Source organism: Oncorhynchus mykiss, chromosome 28 (genome assembly GCF_013265735.2).
Source record: "Oncorhynchus mykiss isolate Arlee chromosome 28, USDA_OmykA_1.1, whole genome shotgun sequence".
NCBI classification, from domain to species: Eukaryota; Metazoa; Chordata; class Actinopteri; order Salmoniformes; family Salmonidae; genus Oncorhynchus; species Oncorhynchus mykiss.
Window position 1 is genome coordinate 10,524,471 of NC_048592.1, and position 26,672 is coordinate 10,551,142.

Sequence of the window (26,672 nt, forward strand, 5' to 3'; positions counted from 1 at the left end):
TCCAGAATGTTATGAAGAGTGGTCAGATGAATTGCAATTAATTGCAAAGTCCTCTTTGCCATCCAAATTAACTGAATTGCCCAAAAACATTTCCACTGCATTTCAGCCCTGCCACAAAAGGACCAGCTGACATCATGTCATCAAGGCTGGAGATCACTCTGTCATGCTGATTGAGTTCGAATAACAGACTGGAAGCTTCAAAAGGAGGGTGGTGCTTGGAATCATTGTTCTTCCTCTGTCAACCATGGTTACCTGCAAGGAAACACGTGCCGTCATCATTGCTTTGCACAAAAAGGGCTTCACAGGCAAGGATATTGCTGCCAGTAAGACTGCACCTAATCAACCATTTATTGGATCATCAAGAACTTCAAGGAGAGCAGTTCAATTGTTGTGAAGAAGGCTTCAGGGCGCCCAAGAAACTCCAGCAAGCGCCAAGATCGTCTCCTAAAGTTGATTCAGCTGCGGGATCGGGGCACCACCAGTACAGAGCTTGCTCAGGAATGGCAGCAGGCAGCTGTGAGTGCATCTGCACGCACAGTGAGGTGAAGACTTTTGGAGGATGGTCTGGTGTCAAGAAGGGCAGCAAAGAAGCCACTTTTCTCCAGGAAAAACATCAGGGACAAACTGATATTCTGCAAAGGGTACAGGGATTGGACTGCTGGGGACTGGGGTAAAGTCATTTTCTCTGATGAATTCCCTTTCCGGAAAAAAGCTTGTCCGGAGAAGACAAGGTGAACGCTACCATCAGTCATGTGTCATTCCAACAGTAAAGCATCCTGAGACCATTCATGTGTGGGGTTGCTTCTCAGCCAAGGGAGTGGGCTCACTCACAATTTTGCCTAAGAACACAGCCATGAATAAAGAATGGTACCAAGACATCCTCCGAGAGCAACTTCTCCCAACCATCCAGAAACAGTTTGGTGACGAACAATGCCTTTTCCAGCATGATGGAGCACCTTGCCGTAAGGCAAAAGTGATAACTAATTGACTCGGGGAACAAAACATTGATATTTTGGGTCCATAGCCAGGAAACTCCCCAGAACTTAATCCCATTGAGAACTTGTGGTCAATCCTCAAGAGGCGGGTGGACAAACAAAAACCCACTAATTCTGACAAACTCCAAGCATTGATTATGCAAGAATGGGCTGCCATCAGTCAGGATGTGGCCCAGAAGTTAATTGACAACATGGCAGGGCAGATTGCAGAGCTCTTGAAAAAGAAGGGTCAGCACTGCAAATGTTGACTATGCATCAACTTCATGTAATTGTGAATAAAAGCATTTGACACTTATGAAATACTTGTAATTATACTGAAGCAGCAAACTTTGTGAAAATGTATATTTGTGTCATTTTCAAACTTTTGGCCACGACTGTATACTTTAGCACCAATGCGTCCTGGTCACCATAAAGAAAGAAATGGATGCCCAATTGAGTGAGATTTTTGATATTAGATAGATTTTTGAAGTATTGCTCTGAGAGGACAGATACATTGTAAGAATTCAGATATTGTCTGGGGCTCTGGTGTGTGGACAATCTCCACTGTATTGACTGCATATGGGAAATGTTCAGTGAATAACAACAAACGGCTATCCACAATTATGCACTAATTCATTTCATAAAACGATTGAAGAGCAATACACATTTTTGTCAGTTTTATGAAATAGGTCATATACCACTGCCAGGTGGCAGGTAATGAAGCTCTATTTAAGTGCTGGTGTTGAATATTTTACATATCAGTGTCGGACCTGCTCTTAGAATCTGTAACCAATTCTCTTTCCAGACGTCTTCCAGTCTCTCTGTTAGTTCAGAGGTGGCTTTTGACACCGCTCCAAAACAACAGGTCTGACCCAACAGGTCTGACCTTGGATAGATCTGTAGTTCCAGGACTGGGGGGTAGGAATGGGCATATCTAGAGAGGGAACAGTGAGCGAAGGATACAAAATGATAGAAATTTGAAATCCAGATCGAAAACCATATAGTTTTATGATCAAATATACTTGAGGAAGCTGAGGACGAAAGACTGAGCTGGAGAAGCTTTTACACACACAGGATCACATCAGATTCCTCCAAAAGCTTCTCCAGCTCAGTCTTTCTTCCTCAGCTAAGCTACCTCTTGCTCCAGTCTCCTCCTGGACTCTGATCGGCTCTCTCACCTCACAGCACCTCTAAGGAGTGAATCAGATCCCCCTCACTTTAAAGATCCTCTCAACGTCCTCCATTGCTGGCTGTGCAGAGTGCTGGTGGGAGACAGAGAGGAGTCACAGCGATGATTAAGCCTTTGCTTTTGCCAAGAACGTTCTGTGATGAACAGAGTTTCCTCCCTACATTGTGGCTCAGTGAACAGAGATTCCAAAGCCTCCCTCAGCTCCTGAATCTTCTTCTCTCTACCTGGGATTTTCTCCTGGGATTGGTCACAAATTCTCTCCAACTGTCTCTATTGAAAATAAAAATAGAGATAAGGACAGGCAAGCTGTGACTATCATGTTAAAATATTACTACTGTAGATTTTAGACAGAAATGTACTTTGGAATTCCACAAGGATTGTAAACGATTTTCTTCAACTCATATGCTTCTTTCTCAAGTCTATTGGTAAACCATATGAAACTCCCTGAGGATTGATGTCTGCGCCCCTGCGGAAATCTAATTAGCATAATAAAAAACATCACCATGAAAATATGTCAGTTTAAGATAAAGATGTCCGTTTTTTTTGCATTGGAATGCGTCTCAATCCACCACATCTGCATATGTGACACTTCCACGTCTGCGCTGAAAGGTGACAGAGCTAGAGCGGTGTTTGTCAGACCGTGAGACATCCCGAAAATCAGTCTTCTCACAAAATCGTCAGTAGCGTCCGAACGGTTTGGCCTACAAACTATTATGGGAAGATGAGAACACCATGGTGTCCTCCGTTTTGCCCTACGACCCCCCACAAGCGTCTTTGGACTCATCTGAAGTCAGTCCAGCTGATCTGCCAACTTCTGTCCATAGCGTCCGAACAGTTTTGGCTACACACTAATATGACCCCTCTATGCAAAGGTGAGGCTCTCACGAACACGTACATGTCGGTTTTGTTCTAGGACAGGGCTCACAAGACTCGTCTGAAGGTCTCCCAGTACCAGTCAAAATAATTCATGGAAGTATACAGTATATGGAGACTGTTCACTGAGAAAAATAAAGGGTTAAATACATGTATTTAAAAAATATGTTTCCTGATCTTTCTTCTATCTCTCAGATATAGGACACACACTTCAGATCAAACTTCCTTTAGTTATATTTTTTGGGGGGTGGGCGGGACTATCTGTTGTTCCATGTAGGCAATCTGTTATTCACTGCATTTGTATAGGCTAATAGCAGTAAGCCCAAAAACATGTCATCAAATATTTTTTTAATATATTTTTTGGGGATACTTCAAGGGGTCTTAAAATTCTAACTCAAATAGCAAAATGATCCTTGGTATGACCTTAAAACAATTCCAAATAGCTTAGTAGAACCCCTCCCCCAGCTTACACAGGACTATTTTAGTGTAAGAAATAAGGGGTTAAATACATGTAAAAATGCTAAATGATCATTGGCATGATTTTCTGAAAACAATTCCATATAGCTTAAACTCTTATGGGTTAAGACCATGCATTTGATAACAGTTCTCTGACATTACATCTGTATGGAAATGCTTCTCTGTGTCTCTTTCTCCAGTCTGATGAAGAAATAAGAGGATGCATGTTGAATCATAATCGGAGGGTGATGACAAATATTTACTTTTGCACACTTAGAGAACACACCCCCTTTACAAAGTTGTGCAACTAAGAAGAGTAATACAGCACTCATATCCTCTGGTCCCTATGGGGCGTGTGAATGCTATGACAAGCCCCACCTGTCGGTCTGTCCTCCCTGCTGTAGCTGAGACTGTATCGTGGCCCCTGTGTTGATCCATCACACACAGCAGACAGACACCCTCCTGATCAATATGGCAGTAGATCTCCAGTAATCTGTCATGCTGTGCTGTTGCCACTGAGGTTACCAGTGACACTTTTGATAAAAACATACCCCAGTGCATGTGTTATATAAAACACAAATCATCAGTGTCATTGATATTGCCATTGATATGAACAGTCATTTCCAACCAAACATCATTCAACTAAAACCACCACCACAAGGGGGTAGCAGCATCCTCTGCAAATGACAACAGATGTGTTTCTAACGCCATTTGTTTGGTGGCAACAGCTGATGTCAGGCTTATGATAAAGAGCCGTTGGGCTAACAGTGAGGCCATTAACCCAGAGCCTGAGTGAGGTTGATATAAAACAATATCCTCATAGGACACTAACTATAGCAAATCTGTTTTTGGGCTTTGGGGATTGAGAGTCGGATAGGGTCGGATAGGGTCAAGAAGACCTAAACGTGATAATGTGTAATGGGGATAGGATGACGACAAATGAAGAGTAGAGAATGGGGAAACAGGATCCACTTTTCTTTTCGTTTCACAACGTAGCAAGAAGGTATTAGTATTTCAATGATTGTACTTGACTTGTTTAAAGGTCTTTCTCACGTCGGCTGCGGAGAACGTGATCACACAGTCTTCCGGAACAGCTGGTGCTCTCATGCATGTTTCAGTGTTATTTGCCTCGAAGCTAGCATAGAAGTAGTTTAGCTCTTCTGGCAGGCTCGTGTCTCTGGGCAGCGCTCAGTTGTGCTTCCCTTTGTAGTCTGTAATGGTTTGCAAGCCCTGCCACATCCAATGAGCATCAGAGCCGGTATAGTACGTTTCGGTCTTAGTCCTGTATTGACGTTTAGCCTGTATGATGGTTCGTCGGAGGGCATAGCGGGATTTCTTATAAACTTCCGTGTTAGAGTCCCGCTCCTTGAAAGCGGCAGCTCTAGCCTATAGCTCAGTGCAGATGTTGCCTGTAATCCATGGCTTCTGATTAGGGTATGTACGTACAGTCACTGTGGGGATGGCGTCATCGATGCACTTATTGGTGAAGCCAATGACTGATGTGGTGTACTCCTCAATGCCATTGGAGGAATCCCTGAACATATTCCAGTCTGTGCTAGCAAAACAGTCCTGTAGCTTAGCATCTGCTTCATCTGACCACTTTTTTATAGATCTAGTCACTGGTGCTTCCTGCTTTAATTTTAGCTTGTAAGCAGGAATCAGGAGGATAGAATTATGTTCAGATTTGCCAAATGGAGGGCGAGGGAGAGCTTTGTATGCGTCTCTGTGTGTGGAGTAAAGGTGGTCCAGAGATATTTTTCCCTCTGATTGCAAATTTAACATGCTGATAGAAATTCAGTAAAACTGATTTAAGTTTCCCTGCATTAAAGTCACCGGCTACTAGGAGCGCCGCCTCTGGGTGAGAGTTTTCTTGTTTGGTTATGGTGGAATAAAGCTCATTCAATGCTGTCTTAGTGCCAGCCTCAGTCTGTGGTGGTATGTAAACATCTACGAAAAATACAGATGAAAACTCTCGAGGTAGTCAGTGTGGTTTACAGCTTATCATGAGATACTCTACCTCAGGTGAGTTATAGCTTGAGACTTCATTAGATATTGTGCACCAGCTGTTATTTACAAAAATACATAGTCCGCCGCCCCTTGTCTTACCAGACGCTGCTGTTCTATCCTGCCGGTACCGTGCATAACTAGCCAGCTGTATGTTGATAGTGTTGTCGTTTAGCAATGACTCTGTGAAGCATAAGATATTACAGTTTCGAATGTCCTGTTGGTAGTTTAATCTTCCGCGTAGGTCATCGATTTTATTCTCCAAAGTTTGCATGTTTGCTTGCAGAATGGAAGGAAGTGGGGGTTTATTCGTTCAAATGCGAATTCTCAGAAGGCAGCCCGCCCTCTGGCCCCTTTTTCTCTGCCTCCTCTTCATGCAAATCACGGGGATCTGGGCCTGTTCCCGAGAAAGCAGTATATCATTCGCATCGGGCTTGTCGGACTCGTTAAAGTAAAAAAAGGATTCTGCCAGTCCGTGGTGAGTAAGAGTCATAAGAGACGATAGCGGCAACATTAAGTAGAAAATACGTTTAAAAAACAAGTTACAAGCAACGCAAATAAACGAACGAAAAAACAGTCGATTGGGGACACGTACAATGTCAGCCTTCTTCTCCGGCGCCTAGAGGTTGGAGTGGATATTCTAGTGACCACATTATTGTGCCAGACATTTTCTGGAACAGAACAAACTCATTACGTCCAAAGTGGGAGTTGTTGCCCTCTCCTCTCCTGGTCATCTCTTTGTATGCCACAGCCCATGTTAATGCCACTACCCCTCTACTCGGCCTCCCAGTAGTAGTGCCTTGACAGAGCCTCAGTGCACAGCACTCCAGTGATCAAACCTCTCTGGGTAGTCAGGACAGGAGTGGTCCCTGGCCCTCACTGGCACCACCCTGTTCTCCTCAGACATAAGCTGAGCTGACAGGAATCTACGAGGGAAGAGGATGGAGGGAAGGAAAGGAAAGGAGGAGTCAGTTTAGTCAAGTACAACACTAATATGAAAGGAATGGTAACAAGAGGATGAATAGAATCAACAGAACACTGCCACGATGCAGATTTAGCCCTGAGCTAAGACCAGATGCAGCACTCTTGTCATTAATGGAGTTGAAACTGACTTAAAGTATAATAAGATCTCTGGTCTGATCTGGGGCTCTGCAGGAGTTTCACTGTGCCTGCTATGAAGGAATAAGAATTTGACTTTTACAGTGAGGAGTAGTAATGTTCTATAGAAAATGTTAGAATGACAGTGAAGTGTCCATTCTCACCTGCCCTAGATTTGTTGGGCCATTCCCCTTTGAACATGTCCTTCAATCTCTACCGACGTCACACTTTACCAAAATCCCCCAGAGGAACCAATGTGATTCTGGGTGTTTCTGTGAGTTCAGTCGATGTAGAGATTGACTGGCACTTCTAGAAACCAGGAGAGAGGAACGAGAAAACAAATACACAAAACAGTACCAGTCAAAGGTTTGGGGACACACCTACTCATTCAAGGTTTGTCTAACAGTTTTTGCTTTGTCATTGTAGGGTATTGTTTGTAGATTGATGGGGGGGACTACAATTTAATAAATTTTAGGATAAGGCTTTAACGTAACAAAATGTGGAAAAAGTCAAGGGGTCTGAATACTTTTCGAATGCACTGTATATACAGAACCAGTCACCTACTCATTCAAGGGTTTTTCTTTATTTGTACTATTTTCTACATTCAAAACTATGAAATGGAATCATGTAGTAACCAAAAAAGTGTTAAACAAATCAAAATATGTTTTTCTTTTTTGATTCTTCAAAGTAGCCACCCGTTGCCTTGATGACAGCTTTGAACACTTGGCATTCTCTCAACCAGCTTCATCAGGTAGTCACCTGGAATGCATTTCAATGTAACAGGTGTGCCTTGTTAAAAGTTCATTTGTGGAATTTCTTTCCTTCTTAATGAGTTTGAGCCAATCAGTTGTGTTGTGACAAGGTAGGGGTGATACACAGAAGATACCCCTATTTGGTAAAAGACCAAGTCCATATTACGGCAAGAACAGCTCAAATAAGCAAGATAAATGACAATCCATCATTACTTTAAGACATGAAGGTCAGTCAATCCAGAAAATGTCAATAACTTTGAATGTTTCTACAAGTGCAGTCGCAAAAACCATCAAGCGCTATGATGAAATTGGCCTTCATGAGGACCTCCACAAGAAAGGATTACGGATCTGCTGTAAAGGATAGGTTCATGAGAGTTACCATCCTCAGAAATTTCAGCCCAAATAAATGCTTTACATTTGTTTAACTAGGCAAGTCAATTTAGAACATTCTTATTTACAATGACAGCCTACCCTTGGGAAACCCAGAAGACGCTGGGCCAATTGTGGAGTGCTCTACGGGACTCCCAATCACAGCCGGTTATGATGCAGCCTGGATTCGAACCAGGGTGTCTGTGGTGACACCTCTAGCGCTGAGAGGCAGTGTCTTAGACCGCTGCACCACTCGGGAGCTCTGCTTCACAGAATTCAAGTACCAGACACATCTCAATGTCAACTGTTCAGAGGAGACTACGTGAATCAGCCCTTCATGGTCGAATTGCTGCAAAGAAACCACTATTAAAGGACACCAATAAGAAGAAGAGACTTGCTTGGGCCAAGAAACACGAGGAATGGACATTAGAGCGGTGGAAATCTGTCCTTTGGTCTGCACAGAGTAGGTGAACGGATGATCTCTGCATGTGTTTCCCACCTTGAAGTGTGGAGGAGTAGGTGTGATGGTGTGGGGGTTCTTTGCTGGTGACATTGTCAGTGATTAATTTAGAATTCAAGGCACACTTAACCAGCATGGCTACCACAGCATTCTGCAGCGATACGCCATCCCATCTGGTTTGCTCTTAGTTTCAACAGGACAATGACCCAACACACCTCCAGGCTGTGAAAGGACCAAGAAGGATTGCTGTCTCTGGCTCCACACCCACTCACGCCTGGCCAAAATACAGAACTGCAGACCTGAATGTGCCTCAGAAAAAGCACAGCGGGGAGGCGTCGTTGTATTCTCTGCCACAAGAAATCCCCCATCACCTGCACTACTTGTGCTGTTACCCTCTGCTTCACATCACACCTAACCTGGATGACACTAGGCCAATTGTGCGTCGTCCCACAGACCTCCTAGTCATGGCTGGCTGTAACTGAGCCTGGGCTCAAACCCAGAGTCTCTGGTGGAACACTGTGATGCAAAGCCTTAGACCACTGCACCACCCGGGAGGCCTTAGTTCTATAGATTTTGATAGAAACTTACCTTTAACCTTTAGATTTAGATTTAATTTTGTTGAAATTATATCCATCAATCCCAGGCGCCAAACATATTGCTTCCCTATAGTTTTCAGTCACAGGAATGGGCATAAGTATTCTTTGTGCACATAACATGCTTTCAGAAATGGCCATATTCTGGCATGGTTAAACAACTGAGGTTGAATGGCAAGAGATTATTGTTTTTCAGTCCTTACCTGTTTCTTGGTGCTTTGCGCTGTAGCTGAGTTTGTATCATGGCTTCTGTGTTCAATGCATCACACACACAGACACACTGATCAGTACAACAGTAGTTCTACACAAGCCTGTCATGATGAGAGTAGATTCGCTCCTTCAGCTGCATGGTCACTTCAACCAGGTCTATCCTTTCTTGGGGTAGGACATTCCTTGGGAGAGTGGGGGTGAGCTGCACAGTAAGAGGCCAGAGACACCAGACAGGATCTGATTGCTTTGAGCTGACCAATGAGGCAAAGATCAGATGCCACATCTCCAGCTCCATCATATGGGCAGCTTTGACCAGAGGGAGAAGCTTTAAGTCCTCCTGTCTTCAGTTCCTCAACCAACTCAGCTAAAATGGTGTTTCTCTTCAGAATTGGTCTTGGAGTGAAGGTCTGTCTGCACTGAGGACAGCTGAAGATCTTTGAGGAGTCATCTTCACCCCAGCACCCCCTGATACAGCCCGTACAGTAGCTGTGTCCACTGGGGATAGCTACTGGTTCCTTCAAATTGAGTAGCAGAATTGCTCTCTATCCGAGGACCTGTTTGTGCCATTCTCTACCACAGAGGCAGAGGGAGATTGCATCAACTTCTCTGGAGCAGACTGTGGCATCTAATTTATAAACCAATATATACAGTGCCTTGCAGTTCAGTTTTTCAGTTTTTGATTTGTTAAAAAAGTTAGAAATATCCAATAAATTTTGTTCCACTTCATGATTGTGTCCCACTTGTTGTTGATTCTTCACAAAAAAATACAGTTTTATATCTTTATGTTTGAAGCCTGAAATGTGGCAAAAGGTCGCAAAGTTCAAGGGGGCCGAATACTTTCACAAGGCACTGTATAAGGCAGCAACCCACAACCACACCTCCTACAGCAGTTTGGGATGTGGGTGGGATGCTACTGTGTGTGTGTGTGTGTGTGAGTGTGTTTTGAGAGAGATCAGGAGAGAAATTGAGAAATAATCTTGGTGTTAATGGTTTACTTTTATAACGAACAAGGACTGTTGCAGAAAATTATAATCAAGTGAGAGAGACTACCTTGTTTTCTTCTTGAGGCAATGAGTTGTGGGTCGCTCCTCTTTTCAGTCTTCTGCAGCTAGCAACTGGAAGGAGTTCAACAAACACTTAAACTGGACAGTTTTATCTCAATTTCTTAATTCAGACTCAATCATGGACACTCTTACGGACAGTTGTGGCTGCTTTGTGTGATGTATTGTTGTCTCTACCTTCTTGCCCTTTGTGCTGTTGTCTGTGCCTAATAATGTTTATACCATGTTGTCTCTACCATGCTGTGTTGTCACGTGTTGCTGCCTTGCTATGTTAGGTCTCTTTGGTCTCTCTTTATGTAGTGTTGTGTTGTCTCTCTCGCTGTGATTTGTCCTATATGTATATTGTATTGTAGCTAGAGTGGAACCATTCCTTTAAAGAAACACAGCATTAGTAGATACAGAAATGTCTCACTATTGTTAAGCATTAACTATTAATATTAAACAACTGAAGTAAATATGTAATTTATCTCTCACAAGTAAATAGTTACAGACACAAGAAGTGACTGGCACACAGGCTTTAATAATATATCACATGACTTTTATTGAACACTGGATTATATTCTCCCAAAACACTGATGTGGTAGGCACATTCTCAACAGGCACAGTGGAATAAAAATAAAAAAACGAAACAAAGGACATGTCATGTATCAGTAACAGCAGGAAGTAGAGCCGAAGACAATGCCGCGAAAAGATCTCCCTCTCTATGACAAAGTGGACATTCTCGTCCACGAGAGCAGACTGACACAGTAGTACAAACCAATGGGCCAGATTAAGGATAATAAATGTAACTAACAACTTACTTTTTTTATTCTAAGATGTTTTTTTTTAGAGCTCATCACCGACAGGAAATGAGTTATAGCAAACAAGTGTCAAACAGTAAATGCGCATTAACTTTTGAATATATTCTTTCAACATAAAATAAACTCTTGACCAAACAGCTTGGCAGAATATGAAAAATATATATATATAAAAAAAAAAAAAAAGTGAAAACAGGAATATAAAATCACCAAAAAGCTAGGCTAACACAACTTAATATGAATTCCTAAACTTTCATTTTTTTCAAACTTTGGAGCAGTGTACACATTTTCTACATCTTTTCTTGTTTTCTTAACTCCAAACTAGGTAGGTGTGAGTTGTTCTGTAAACTAAATATTACATCTACTAACAGTATTGCATCATTTCTAAAAAGCCATGCTTATAAAAAGACCATTCAAAGTTAAGATGTAACTATAGTAACATCAACATACTCAATAAATCCATCCTGTCTATGGAACACTGTGTGTGTTTGTGTGTCAGATAATCAGAGATAAAACTAAAAAAATTTAAAAAAAAGATCTGGTCCATCTAATCTGAGTTCTTGGGTCCATAACACCATCATTGTATAAGGATGTTTTCCTTTGCATGAAATACCACAGCAATCCCCTCAATGTATAGTCCCTCTCTGGGTGAGTAGGTGACCTCTGTCTGAACATTGATATATAAATGACGCAAAATACAGTAAGCAGTTTATTTCGTTACCTCTTCATTTCTACTCCTCAACCTCTCTCTACATTGTAATCAAATCAACTACCTCCCTCTTCCTTCCTCTTACACAGTAACAAACACCAGTCGGGCAGAGTAGATCAGGTCTGCCAGGTAGAGCACAAGGTTGACTGCGGTGAGCACAGCCACAGCCATCTGCCTGTCCCAGTCGCACAGCCCTGCATATCTGCCACAGCCATAGGGCCTGGAGGATCCCCCGTGCTTCTTGTCAAACTTAAAAATGGGCCAGATGATGGTGGCGGAGAGGTACATGGCGACAGCCAGAACGGCGTAGGCGGACAGGAAGCGGGCAAAGGGGAAGGGCAGGCAGCCGGTGCACTCACAGATACACAGCACTATAATGGCCGCCGACAGGATGAAACAGATGCAGAAGACGGCCAGGCACCACCTCAGTGCATCGTGTGAGTCGTAGGACACTGGGTCGCTGATGAAGACGAAGATGACGCAGGCTACAAAAGTCTCACACACCTTGAGCAGACCCGGGGCGGTGGCCATGTAACCTGCTACCTCTCCTGGCCTGGCTTTGCTGATGCTCACCTCACAAATGTAAGCGATGGTTGCCAGGCAGGAAAAGACGGTGGCCACAATGCGGTAGTTTTGAGTCTCGCTGCGGTAGGTCTGACCCTTGAGGAAGTAGAGGGGGAAGATGATGGAGGCAGAGAGGCAGAGCAGGGAGGCGTAGCAGGCAAAGGTGATGGGGAAGTTCTTCCAGGAGACAGGGGCACGGGTCTGCAGGCCAAACAGCTCCACCAGCAGCACCAGCAGGGTCCCAGCGAAGCTGAAGGCCCAGCAGAACACACACCAGTCCCCTGTGCCATGGGAGAGGTTGGCCCCATGGACGGTCACAGCAAAGGCCACACAGGAGAAGACCAGAGCACACAAACGCACCCAGAACAGGGGGTTGGAGTGCACCACTACTATCGGCATGATGGGATATGGATGATGCTTGACAACTAGAATGGGTTAGAATAAAGTGAAAGGCTGAATAGGCCGGAGAGGAGATATTTATGTGGAATACTGTAGGACTACTGTTCTTGGTGCATCGGGTGCAGAGGGATCTTCTAAGGAGACACAGAATTGAGAGCAGCTTCAGTAACAAAGAACAAATTAACAGAATGCATTCATATAAAAACAATGAAGTTCTAATGGCAAGTCTTGATTCCATTATGGTTTTCATAAAACATTCGTGATGGTGTATCATATTTGACGACATGAGGGCAACAGTTATATTTTCTTTCCAATATCTCCTTGTAAATGCAACATAATAATGGGTGACAATACACAAAAGTTTATCAATTCAATCATGGATTTCGCATTTTAAAAACCATGTACAGTTGAAGTCAGAAGTTGATATAGACTTAGATTGGTGTCATTAAAACTTCAACCACTCCACAATTTTCTTGTTAACAAACTATAGTTTTGGAATGCCGGTTAGGACATCTACTTTGTGCATGACACAAGTCATTTTTCCAACAATTGTTTACAGACAGATTATTTCATTTATAATTCACTGTATCACAATTCCATTGGGTCAGAAGATTACATACAATAATTTGACTGTGCCTTTAAACAGCTTGGAAAATTCCAGAGAATTATGTAATGGCTTTAGAAGCTTCTGATAAATTATGTCAATTAGCCTGAGTCAATTGGAGGTGTACCTGTGGATGTATTTCAGGGCCTACTTTCAAACTCAGTGCCTCTTTGCTTGACATCATGGGAAAATCAGTTTTAATAACTCCAACCTAAGTGTATGTAACCTTCCGACTTCAACTGTATAAGAGGATGTGAAAGTATAAGGTTCCTTCTTTTCATTTTCATTCTCTGAGAAGGCTTTATCAGCTGAGGGATTCCTATTCTAAAAGTCAGTGAGTCAGTGTCACTGGACATGCTTTTACCCCGCACCCCCGCTTTTCAGACAGGCGTGGTGCTGAGAGACCCCCACCCGAACTCACAGCCAATCTGTCATCGGTCACTAACAGTCTCATTATCCAGAGACACTCAGGCCTGGGTAACTATTGCTCCCTCCCACTCCCCCAAGCCACTCTCTCCTCCAGTCCCCTCCACAAATGGTGAAGAGTCCATGCTCCCAGATTACATAACGTAGGAGGGACTAAAAGAGACACACCTGTTTACATTAACAAAATGTCTTGTTCAAACAGCAGGGGACAGAGAGTGGGAGCAAGAGGGAAGGGATATGGATAGAGAGAAATAGAGGAAACAGACAGATGAATAAAGATGTTAAACTATGGACAAACTCAAAGTGAGAGTGACCAAAGCAGTCAGGCAGAACAGGCTAGTTGAAGTAAGTAAAATGGGGAAATCCCTGTGCCTTAATCTCAGAAAGGCACACTTTAAACACAACTATGAAGAGGAATAGCAGAACAGTGAGTCACCTCCCTCTCTCATTCTCTCTCTCTCTCTCGTGCACCCTCCCTCTTGTAAGATTTTCCAACTCGTTGATTTATCCCAGCTATGCAGACTACTGCCGAACTGCTAACTGAGTCAAAAGGTGCCAAGTCCCCTCTCCCGATCTCTCTTTTTTTATATTGGACTCTTTTACCTTCATAAATCTCTCTCTCTTTCTGTATCCCTCTCTTTTTCTGTCTCTCTATCAAAGAGAAACACTAATCACGTAAAAAGAGAAACACTAATCACGTAAACCACTTAAAATAAACCTATGGGAGGAAGTAGTGGAAAAATCCATCCACTCCCAGCCATTACTTGGTACTTATGAAATCATGTTAGGAAAATGGGTAAGCCACCTTTTAGGGGGTGGCATGGAAAAGACAGCCTTTCCTTTAGAGAGGTGCTTAAAATAGGCTCATAGGCTCACACATAGCCTGGACAGGAGGGGAAACAGGAAATACAATAGCATACTTTTGCAGTCACACACACACAAGCTTGAGGGTGAAGAGGGCAGGCTCAGTGTTTGTTTGAGGCAGGGGTCAAGAGCGTTGTCATGACACAACATGGTTAACTCGATTTCACCCTTAATCCAGATAAAGAGCCATAGGCTCCCAGACTGCTGGGTATAGACACAAGGGACTAGTCTGTCAGCTAATGATCCCACAATGGAGGGAGGGAGAAAGGGAGAGAGGGAGAAAAAGTGAAATAGAGGCACAATACAGTGATGTAAACTGTAGACACTGAATACCGTAATATTGAGATATTTTAGTCACTGAGGATGTCACAGAAATACCCTAGGCCATGATGTACTGTATTGTTAAAACCAACGTGTCCAAAATGTCCACGTTGTTTCACCATGCTCCATAGGTGAGCTGGTCAGATGCAACAATATAGGGGGAAATGTTTGTGTTATAACAAGTGTTCTGATCAATAGTAGGGACTATAGGAACGCCTGCACCCACATTCCCACAAACTACCAGAGCCCTCATAATCAAAATATTAATCTGAAATCGTTTCACTACTTTCCTGTTATTCTGACAGCCGTAGCCTACTGTTATCCTTCCGTTATTCTGGTTGCTCATTGACAACCACAGTCTGGGGTGGGTGTGACGCTCAATTGTGCCGCGCCCTGGAGTTTCTCAGTGTTAGAACAAAACGAGTGTATCCCCCCATCAAGTCATTCATATGAGGCAAAATACATTTGAATGGCAAAACAGTTTTACAACACTGCAGAAGTTCTTTTCGTGACTATCCCTGTGTCCAAAATACTTCTAGGCTATTTGATGTGCAAAAGGGATGTTTCAATTGCATAGTGTAGAAAGCTGACTCTGAAAGATAAACAACAAAAAACTGTAAAAGGCATGCAGTTAGGACGTGTTTAAAACTATAAAAGGCATGCAGTTAGGACACGTTTCAACTGGTTGTACAATTTGTAGTCATCGTGTTGAGAAAAAAAAAACTCTCGAATAGACCTCTATATTTCACAATCTCAAATATAACACTGTAACCAAAATGTATTACCTTTGTTACGTTGTGGCTGCAATATCCTCAGTTTCTCTCAGGATCTCCAATCGAATGGGAGTTTGCAAGCGTAGCCCTCCTAGTCCGTTCTCCCTAGTCATAGTAAGAAAAGCACATCCACCCAGCTCCCCGCCCAGTGCAAACCAAATTAGGTATCAAATGTCGCCATCATCTTTCTACTGCGCGCCATCCCACCCCTCCTCCACGCAAAATTGCACTCGACTAAGTAGGCTAGTTTCTAAGATGAATTGATTGTACGTTTTCTGTAGGCTACAAGTGTGTTGCCAAATTCTAGAAGTCTGGATCTGTGCGTCCATCAATAGGTCAGTATCTGAATAATCACTATATTAACAACCCGATATACACAGTGCCTTCAACAAGTATTCACACCCCTTTAGATGTTCCACATTTTGTTGTGTTACAGCAAGCCTGGGCATTTTCCATGGAGGGCCACATTAGAATATATTTTTGGCATTGCGGGCCAGAATCATATTACAGGATTATACATCTTGACAGATATATCTACTATAAATGACATCCAGATATGCTACTTATTTTACTTTTTTAACATGCAGAAATAAACCACATCCATTTTCTCCTTTTGGTAGATGGGTAACAAATAAAAAGCAGACATTGAATATCCCTTTGAGCATGGTGAAGTAATTAATTACACTTTGGATGGTGTATAAATACAACCAATCACTAGAAAGATACAGTCGTCCTACCTAACTCAGTTGCTGGAGAGGAAGGAAACCGCTCAGGGATTTTACCAAGAGGCCCATGGTCTTAAACAGTTAGAGTGTAATGGATGTGATAGAAAACTGAGGATGGATCAGCAACATTGTAGTTACTCCACAATACTAACCTAAACTACAGAGTGAAAAGAAGGAAGCCTGTACAGAAAACAAACTATTACAAAACATGCATCCTGTTTGTAATACGGCACTAAAGTAAAACTGTTAAAAATGTGGCAAAGGAATAAACTTTATGTCCTTATGTTTGGGGCAAATCCAACACAACACATCACTGAGTGTGATGAGTGTCAATCTTCATATTTTCAACCATGATGGTGGCTGCATCATGTTGTGGGTATGCTTGTCATCAGCAGGGACTGGGGATTTTTTTTAGGATGACAATAAACAGAATAGAGCTAAGCATAGACAAAATTCATGGAAGAAAACCTGGTTCAGTCTACTTTCTAGCAGACACGGGGAGAAAAAAAAATAACCAGCAATAACCTAAAAGACAAGGCCAAATATACACTGGATTTGCTTACCAAGATGACATTGATTGTTCATGAGTGGCCTAGTTACAGTTTAGACTTAAATTGCCTTCCAAATGTATGGCAAGACTTGAAAATGGCTGTCTAGAAATGAACTAACTTGACAGAGCTAGAACAATTTTTTTAATTTTTTGCAAATATTATACAATCCAGGTTCTTAGAGACGTACCCAGAAAGACTCACAGCTGTAATCGCTGCCAAAGGTGATTCTAACATGTATTGACTCAGGGGTGTGAATACTTAGGCTGAATTAGATATTCTGTATTTCATCGTCAATCAATTTGCAAACACTTCGAAATACATGTTTTCACTTTGTCATTATGGGGTATTGTGTGTAAATGAGCGAAACAAAATCTATTTAATCCATTTTTAATTCAGGCTGTACCAACAAAATGTGGAATAAGTCAAGGGGTATGAATACTCTCTGAAGGCACTGTAAATTAATGAAAATAATTACAGGTTTATTAATTCAATTGATTGTCATTTAGTTATTACAGTTTCATTTGGCATAATGGTTCATATTTATAGCAGGCAATGTCCTTCAAATGGTATAATATTACATCTGTAACCTATAACAATATGTTATCAGTCAATGGCTACCAATAAATTATTTTGCAGGTACTTCTTTGTTGTCATTGACATTATTTGTATATGTTGCTAAGAAACAGAGACAGTTCCCATGGAAACCACTATTTATTTACTCCCCTAATGACTACTTTCTCAGAAACAGACTGAAGGCATCTGAAGTTTTACAATGCCGCACCACAAGTATGCAAGCACGCACACAACACACTCTCTCTCACACACACACACACACACACACACACTGGTGCCTGTTTTCAAATAAGGACTATGTCCACGAGCCCACAAGAACACCTGAGCCCTATACTACTAATGTAATTTAAAGTTTAAAATTTAAAGTTTTATTGTCACGTGGCACACAAGTACAGTGAAATGCCTCTGGCAAGTTCAACTTTGGATTTCAAATATACATTTAATTTAACTAGGCAAGTCAGTTAAGAACAAATTCTTATTTACAATGACGGCCTACCAAATAGAAAAAGGCCTCCTGTGGGGATGGGGACTGGGATAAAAAAGAAGAAGATATAGGACAAAACACACATCACAACAAGAGAGACACCACAACACTACATAAAGAGAGACCTAGAACAACAACATTGCATGGTAGCAACACCACATGACAACAACATGGTAGCAAGACAACATGACAGCAGCACAACATGGTAGCTGCACAAAACATGGTACAAACATTACTGGGCAGAGACAACAGCACAAATTCAAGAAGGTAGAGACAACATTACATCATGCGACGCAGCCACAACTGTTAGTAAGAGTGTCCATGATTGAGTCTTTGAATGAAGGGATGGAGATAAAACTGTCCAGTTTGAGTGTTTTTTTGCAGCTCGTTCCAGCCACTAGCTACAGCGAACTGAAAAGAGGAGCTACCCAGGGATGTGTGTGCTTTGGGGACCTTTAACAGAATGTGACTGGCAGAACGGGTGTTGTATATGGGCTCCCGAGTGGCGCAGCAGTCTAAGGCACTGCATCTCAGTGCTAGAGGTGTCACTACAGACCCTGGTACGATTCCAGGCTGTATCACAACCGGCCATGATGGGGAATTCCATAGGGCGGCGCACAATTGGCCCAGCGTCGTCTGGGTTAGGATTTGGCCATCACTGTAAATATGTATTTGTTCTTAAAATCAAATCAAATTTATATAGCCCTTCGTACATCAGCTGATATCTCAAAGTGCTGTACAGAAACCCAGCCTAAAACCCCAAACAGCAAGCCATGCAGGTGTAGAAGCACGGTGGCTAGGAAAAACTCCCTAGAAAGGCCAAAACCTAGGAAGAAACCTAGAGAGGAACCAGGCTATGTGGGGTGGCCAGTCCTCTTCTGGCTGTGCCGGGTGGAGATTATAACAGAACATGGCCAAGATGTTCAAATGTTCATAAATGACCAGCATGGTCCAATAATAATAAGGCAGAATAGTTGAAACTGGAGCAGCAGCACAGTCAGGTGGACTGGGGACAGCAAGGAGTCATCATGTCAGGTATTCCTGGGGCATGGTCCTAGGGCTCAGGTCCTCCGAGAGAGAGAAAGAAAGAGAGAATTAGAGAGAGCATATGTGGGACGGCCAGTCCTCTTCTGGCTGTGCCGGGTGGAGATTATAACAGAACATGGCCAAGATGTTCAAATGTTCATAAATGATCAGCATGGTCGAATAATAATAAGGCAGAACAGTTGACTTAACTGACTTGACTAGTTAAATAAAATACAAATGTGGAGGATGAGTGCTGCAGTAGGTATCCCAGATAGGGGGGAGTGAGGCCTAAGAGTGTTTTATAAAAAAGCATCAACCAGTCAATCAATCAAATTTATTCATAAAGCCCTTTTTACATCAGCCGATGTCACAAAGTGCTGTACAGAAACCCAGCCTAAAACCCCAAACAGCAAGCAATGCAGGGATAGAGGCACAGAAAAACTCCCTAGAAAGGCAGGAACCTAGGAAGAAACCAGGCTATGAGGGGTGACCAGTTCTCTTCTGGCTGTGCCAGGTGTAGATTATAACAGTACATGGCCAAGATGTTCAAACACTCATAGATGACCAGCAGGGTCAAATAATAATAATCACTGTGGTTGTAGAGGGTGCAAAAGGTCAGCACCTCAGGAGTAAATGTCAGTTGGCTTTTCATTGCCGATCATTCAGAGTTAGAGACAGCAGGTGCGGTAGAGAGAAAGAATAGAAAACAGCAGGTCTGGGACAGGTAGCACATCCGGTGAACAGGTTAGGACAGTTGAAACTGGAGCAGCAGCGCGACCAGGTGGACTGGGGACAGCAAGGAGTCATCAGGCCAGATAGTCCTGAGGCATGGTCCTAGGGCTCAGGTCCTCCAAGAGAAGAGAAAGAAAGAGAGAATTAGAGGGAGCATACTTAAATTCACACAGGACACCAGATAAGACAGAATAAATACTCCAGATATAACAGACTGACAGCATAATTACTGGAGGCTGAGACAGGATGGGGGGGGGGGAGACACTGTGGCCCCGTCCGGCCATAACCCCGAACAGGGCCAACCAGGCAGGATATAACCCCACCCACTTTGCCAAAGCACAGCCCCCACACCACTAGAGGGATATCTTCAACCACCAACTTCAACCAGCCGAGTATAGCCTACAAAGAACTCCCCCACGGCACGAACCCGAGGGGGGCGCCAAGCCAAACAGGAAGATCACGTCAGTGACTCAACCCACTCAAGTGACGCACCCCTCCTAGGGACGGCATGGAAAAGCACCAGTAAGCCAGTGAGTCAGCCCCTGTAATAGGGTTAGAAGCAGGGAATCCCAGTGGTGAGAGGGGAACCGGCCAGGCAGAGACAGCAAGGGCAGTTATTCGCTCCAGTGCCTTACCATTCATCTTCACACCCCTGGGCCAGACTACACTCAATCATAGGACCTACTGAAGAGATGAGTCTTCAATAAAGACTTAAAGGTTGAGACCGAGTCTGCGTCTCTCACATGGATAGGCAAACCATTCCATAAAAATGGAGCTCTATAGGAGAAAGCCCTGCCTCCAGCTGTTTACATATAAATTCTAGGGACAATAAAGAGGCCTGCGTCTTGTGACCGTAGGACAACAACCCCAAGCAATAGGACAACGACCCTAAGCACACGGCCAAGACAACGCAGGAGGGGCTTCGGAACAAGACTCTGAATGTCCTTGAGTGGCCCAGCCAGAGCCCAGACTTGAACCTGATTGAACATCTCTGGAGAGAACTGAAAATAGCTCTGCATCAACGCTCCCCATCCAACCTGATAGAGCTTGAGAGGTTCTGCAGAGAAAAATGGGAGAGACTCCCCAAATACAGGTGTGCCAAGCTTGTAGCGTCATACCCAAGAAGAAGAAGGCTGAAATCGCTGCCAAATGTGCTTCAACAAAGTACTAAGTAAAGTAAAGGTGTCTGAATACTTATGTAAATATGATATTTTTGCTAATTTATAAAAAAAATTTAAAAAAATGTCTAAAAACCTGTTTTTGCTTTGTCATTATAGGGAATTATGTGTAGATTGATGAGGGAAAAAACTATTTAATCAATTTTAGAATAAGGCTGTAACCTAACAAAATGTGGAAAAGGTCTGAATACTTTCCGAACCGTAAATGGATGGGAGAGCTTCCTACTGCCTGAGTTATGTGACTTTATACCCTGCACTCTTTGAGAGAGGTAGTTAGCATGCCAAAGATCCTCAGAGACACCAATAGTCCTCAGCCGGCCCACAAGAATGGAATGGTCTACCGTATGAAAAGCTTTGGCCAAGTCAATAAAAATAGTAGCACAACATTGCTTAGAATCTAGGGGCAATGGTGACATAATTGTGGACCTTTAAGGTTGCAGTGACACATCAATAACCTGAGCGGAAACCAGATTGCATAACAGAAAGAATAGAATAGACTTTAAGAAAGCCAGTCAGTTGATTATTGACACGTTTTTCCAACACTTTTGATAAACACGGCAAAATAAAAATTGGCCTTTAAATAAAGGACAAACTGTGGCTGCCTTCCAAGCAATGGGAACCTCCCCAGATAGGAGAGACAGGTTAAAAAGGTCAGAGATAGGCTTGGTGATGATAGGGGCTGCTACCTTAAAGAAGAAAGGATCTAACCCATCTGACCCAGATGGTTTTTGGGGGTCTAGTTTAAGGAGTTCCTTTAGCACCTCGGACTCAGTGGCTGCCTGCAGGGAGAAACTTTGTAGCGGGGCAGGGGAAAAAATAGTGAGGAGCATCGGGGCTAGTCACATTAGAAGGGGTAGGAGATGAGGAAATGTTGGACGGGAAATGAGGCATGGCTGAGTCAAATAGGAATCCTGACTTAATGAAGTGGTGATTAAAGAGCTCAGCCATGTGCTCCTTGTCAGTAACAACCACATCATTAACATTAAGGGACATGGACAGCTGTGAGGAGGAGGGTTTATTCTCCAGGTCTTTAACCGTTTTCCAGAACTTCTTGGGGTTAGACCCACAGAGAGAGAACTGGTATCACGAAAACGGCTCACCTTTTCTGAGCACCAATTCAAATCAGATTCCGTCCCTCTTGCAAAAACTGCATCCTTCATTTGCAGGATACAACTGATTCAATATTTTGAATCTGTTTTTGTGAGCTAAAAAATAGTAACGTTAAAATCACATTACACATTTTGTAATGACAAATGCATTTGAAATTTCATGCACAGTAAAACTTTTGTATGACTTATTATTTTATTTATAGGAGTGGGGAAAAAGGTTTTTGTGCATTGATAATATCATGACTTGCCAGTCCTGAGATGGAGATCGGGCGTGCCGGCTAGGCTAAGGTCTTAAGACCCCCTCAGTTTTATGATGGTCATAAATACCTTCCCTTGCCAAGCAGTATGGAAGGAGAGACCTAAGTAGAACAAAGGATAATCTCCTGCCAAAACTCCTGCATCCCCAAAATTTGAGAATTAAACAATATTTCTATTTGTTAGAAATGGTCAGCGGAGACTAAAATAACCCTCAAGTTAAATTTGTTTTTATGTTGCGACACCACGAAAGACAGTATAACCACATAACTGTGTCTCTGTCTACACTTCTCAATTATGAGGTTTACATCTGAATGTTGTATAAAATGAATGATTAAGTCTCAGAATACTTTTGAAAATATAGAAATGTAACTAAAGTCTTCTAAATTAGAAAATGTTTTTTAACGTAAAGTTTATCCAGTCAGTAACCATGCCCACTTGAGCACAGACATTATGCCAAACATAATGGAACACCCTTTTCCCCCCAAGTGTTTAAAAGGACTTTCTGAAGAATTGACATATTAGACCAGTTACGTGCAGCACCAACTGAATACGTTACAAATGGTTAAGAAATCTACCACTCTATAGACCAAGCAGACTAAGGCGTGAGCCAGATGTTGCAAAATGGTTTAAAACTACAACTCCACCAAAGGACAAGACCAGAGAATGTGAGAACGCTAGTCCCAGCGTTGAAATGGTTACATCTACAGAACAAGCCGAATGTTGCAAAATGGTTATAAACTATCGATCACTACAGAAGAAGCAAATCCTAGATGTCGCGTTGTCGGTCTGCAGCTGAAAACATACGTAGCCCAGGAAGAGAACACCGGCAACCTCTGAAGCATTCTAACGAGATCCAACTCTAAGAACTACTGTACAGGGTATGTCGAAGTATCAATTCTTATCACCACCACGACTTCTACCTAAGGACATGGTGATCTCTGGTGACTGAACCAGAGTCATACACCCAACATCTCCGAGACCAAAGGATTTCGACGATCAAGGCCAGCTCAATCGTAAATATATAAATTGCATTCTCTTTTTCCAAATGAGCAGTTATTAGAGTGCTTAAGATTTTGTATTTTCGTGAGCGCTGCTTCCCAATGTCTGATAGAGTAACTCCTTTGTCTCCCTTTCTCCCCCCTCCTCTCTCTGAATTTGCCACCGCGTTATAACCACTGTCCTGTTTTGTTAGTCTTCTAGAGACTTTTTACTGTATGTTGTTAGTGTGTATTCTGTAATTGTTTAATTAGTTGGTAAATACATAATTGACCTAATTTGTGTATCGCTGATTCATCCATAAAGTAGGGTTTGTGCAGACTACAAGAAAGTACGACGTTCAGAATGTCAGATGAGGTAATAATACATTAATAAGTGACTGTCGATAAGATATGAAAATATCTGAAGAGAGTTAAATTTGGGAAATAGTAACTCTAAACATCATTTTCCCGTGGTGCCCCGACTTCATAGTTAATTAATGTTTACATGATTAGTTTAATCATGGAATAATTACACAGATAATTGATTTGATAATATAACAGTCTTCACTTTAATGATAGTCAAGACACAACAATAACCACACCAAAGCACAAGCTAATAAAATAAAGTCCATTTTACATGATAGCCTGCTGAATTTGCAAGACAACTTTTCTTTCATTTCGATTTTGGCACAAATGAAAATGTGCTACCGACTTGCCCATGGATTGATGTTTCAGCTATAGAAATAAGAATACATAGAAAGGACATCTCCACTCAAGTCAATGATGACGTAATGGGTGGACTGGCTGCCATTTTGAGTGTACCCATGCCAGGAAGTTAAAGCAGGAAGTGTACCCTTCAATCTGTGCTGTGCTATCAGAGCTTGCGCAGACCAGCTGGATGGTGTGTTTACGGACATATTCAATCTCTCCCACCGTTGTTCCTGTACCCAAGAAGGCAAAGGTAACTGAACTAAATGACTATCGCCCCGTAGCACTCACTTCTGTCATCATGAAGTGCTTTGAGAGGCTAGTTAAGGATCATATCACATCCACCTTACCTGCCACCCAAGACCCACTTCAGTTTGCGTACCGCTCCAATAGGTCCACAGGCAACACAATCGCCATCACACTGCCCTATCCCATCTGGACCAGATGGAATACCCATGTAAGAATGCTGTTCATTGACTACAAGCTCATCATTAAGCTTGAGGCCCTGGGTCTCAACCCTGCCCTGTGCAATTGGGTCCTGGACTTCCTGACGGGCAGCCCCCCCAGGTGGTGAAGGACCCACAAGGGTCCGTGCTCAGCCCCCTCCTGTACTCCCTGTGTAACCGGTGTGAAATGGCTAGCTAGTAAGCGGGGTGCGCGCTAATAGCGTTTCAATCGGTGACGTCACTTGCTCTGAGACCTTGAAGTAGTTGTTTGTTTCCCAGTTTTTGTGGAGCGATAGGTAACGATGCTTTGAGGGTGTCAGTTGTTGATGAGTGTAGAGGGCCCCTGGTTCGAGCACAGGTAGGGGCGAGGAGAGGGACGGAAGCAAAACTTACCTGTTCACCCATGACTGCGTGGCCATGCACGCCTCCAACTCACTCATCAAGTTTGCAGACGACACAACAGTAGTAGGCTTGATTACCAACAACAACGAAACACCCTATAGGGAGGAGGTGAGGGCACTCGGAGTGTGGTGTCAGGAAAACAACCTCTCACTCAACGTCAACAAAACAAAGGAGATAATCGTGGACTTCAGAAAACAGCAGAGGGAGCACCCCCCTATCCACATCGACGGGACAGCAGTGGAAAAGGTAGAAAGTTAAGTTCCTCAGCGTACACATCGCTGACAAACAGAAATGGTCCACCTAAACAAACAGCGTGGTGAAGAAGCGCAACAGCGCCTCTTCAACCCCAGGAGGCTGAAGAAATTGACGTTGTCACCTAAAACCCTCAAACTTTTACAGATGCACAATTGAGAGTATCCTGTCGGGCTGCATCACCGCCTGGTACGGCAACTCCACACCCATAACCGCAAGGGCGCTCCAGAGGGTGGTGCGGTCTGCACAACGCATCACCGGTGGCAAACTACCTACCCTCCAGGACACCTACAGCACCCGATGTCACAGGAAGGCCAAAAAGATCAACGACAACCACCCGAGCCACTGTCTGTTCACCCTACTACCATACAGAAGGTGAGGTCAGTACAAGTGCATCAAAGCTGGGACCGAGAGACTGAAAAACAGCTTCTATCTCAAGGCCATCAGACTGTTAAACAGCCATCACTAACACAGTGAGGCTGCTGCCTACATAGACTTGAAATCACTGGCCACTTTAATAAATGGATTACTAGTAACTTTAATAATGCCACTTTAATAATGTTTACATATCTCGCATTACTCATATGCATCTTGCCTATGCTGGTCGGTCATTGCTCATCGATATATTTATATGCATATATTCTTATTTAATTCCTTTACGTAGGAATTAAATACTACTATTAGGTAGTTGCTGTGGAATTGTCAGATTACTTGTTAGACATTGCTGCATTGTTGGAACTAGAAACACGAGCATTTTGCTACACTCACAATAACATCTGCTAACCATGTGTATGTGACCAATAAAATTTGATTCGATTTTTTGAGTGAACTCAACTGACATTACAAAAAATACATTCCATTGCATGAGCCACATCAGTTCGCATCATTTGAATCAACATTCTACATTACCATGGCAATCCAGCATCAGTTGCTAAAACTGATGCTGGATCGCTACCAGCACCTGTCCTCACTACTCTGGACGGTTCGGACTTAGAATATGTGGACATCTACAAATACCTAGGTGTCTGGTTAGACTGGAAATTCTCCTTTCAGACTAATTTTAAACATCTACAATCCAAAATGAAATCTAGAATTGGCTTCCTATTTCGCAACAAAGCATCCTTCACTCATGCTGCCAAACATAACCTCGTAAAACTGACTAACCTACCGATCCTTGACTTCGGCGATGTCATTTACAAAATAGCCTTCAACACTCTACTCAGCAAATTGGATACAGTCTATCACAGTGCCATCCGTTTTGTCACCAAAGCCCCATATATACTACCCACCACTGCGACCTGTATGCTCTCGTTGGCTGGCCCTTGCTTCATATTCGTGGCCAAACCCACTGGCTCCAGGTCATATATAAATCTTTGCTAGGTAAAGCCCCGCCTTAACTCAGCTCACTGGTCACCATAGCAGCACCCACCCGTAGCACGCGCTCCAGCAGGTATATTTCACTGGTCACCCCCAAAGCCAATTCCTCCTTTGGCCGCCTTTCCTTCCAGTTCTCTGCTGCCAATAACTGGAACGAATTGCAAAAATCACTGAAGATAGATATGACTCATATCTCCCTCACTAACTTTAAGCACCAGTTGTCAGAGCAGCTCACAGATCACTGCACCTGTACATAGCCCATCTTGTAAATAGCCCATCTCAATACTGTTATTATTTTTTTGTGCTTCTTCGCGACCCAGTATCTCAACTTGTACATTCATCTTCTGCACATCTATCACTCCAGTGTTTAATTGCTGA

The 26,672-nt window shown here is 42.9% G+C and overlaps 1 protein-coding gene across 1 annotated transcript; it reads right to left on the minus strand.

The window, feature by feature from the left end:
* Positions 1-10,555: 10,555 nt before the first annotated feature.
* On the minus strand, positions 10,556-15,875 carry LOC110508501 (myeloid-associated differentiation marker homolog). The gene is made up of 2 exons (XM_021589058.2): positions 15,509-15,875; positions 10,556-12,642 (listed from the first exon to the last, which is right to left on the minus strand). Exon 2 carries the CDS (start codon positions 12,506-12,508, stop codon positions 11,627-11,629), a length of 882 nt encoding a protein of 293 aa, XP_021444733.1. The 5' UTR covers positions 12,509-12,642; positions 15,509-15,875; the 3' UTR covers positions 10,556-11,626.
* Between the last annotated feature and the right edge of the window lie 10,797 nt (positions 15,876-26,672).

Bases quoted from the DNA above. Each gene is read 5' to 3' on its own strand.
- LOC110508501 (XM_021589058.2), bottom strand. From the start codon at position 12,508: ATGCCGATAGTAGTGGTGCACTCCAACCCCCTGTTCTGGGTGCGTTTG.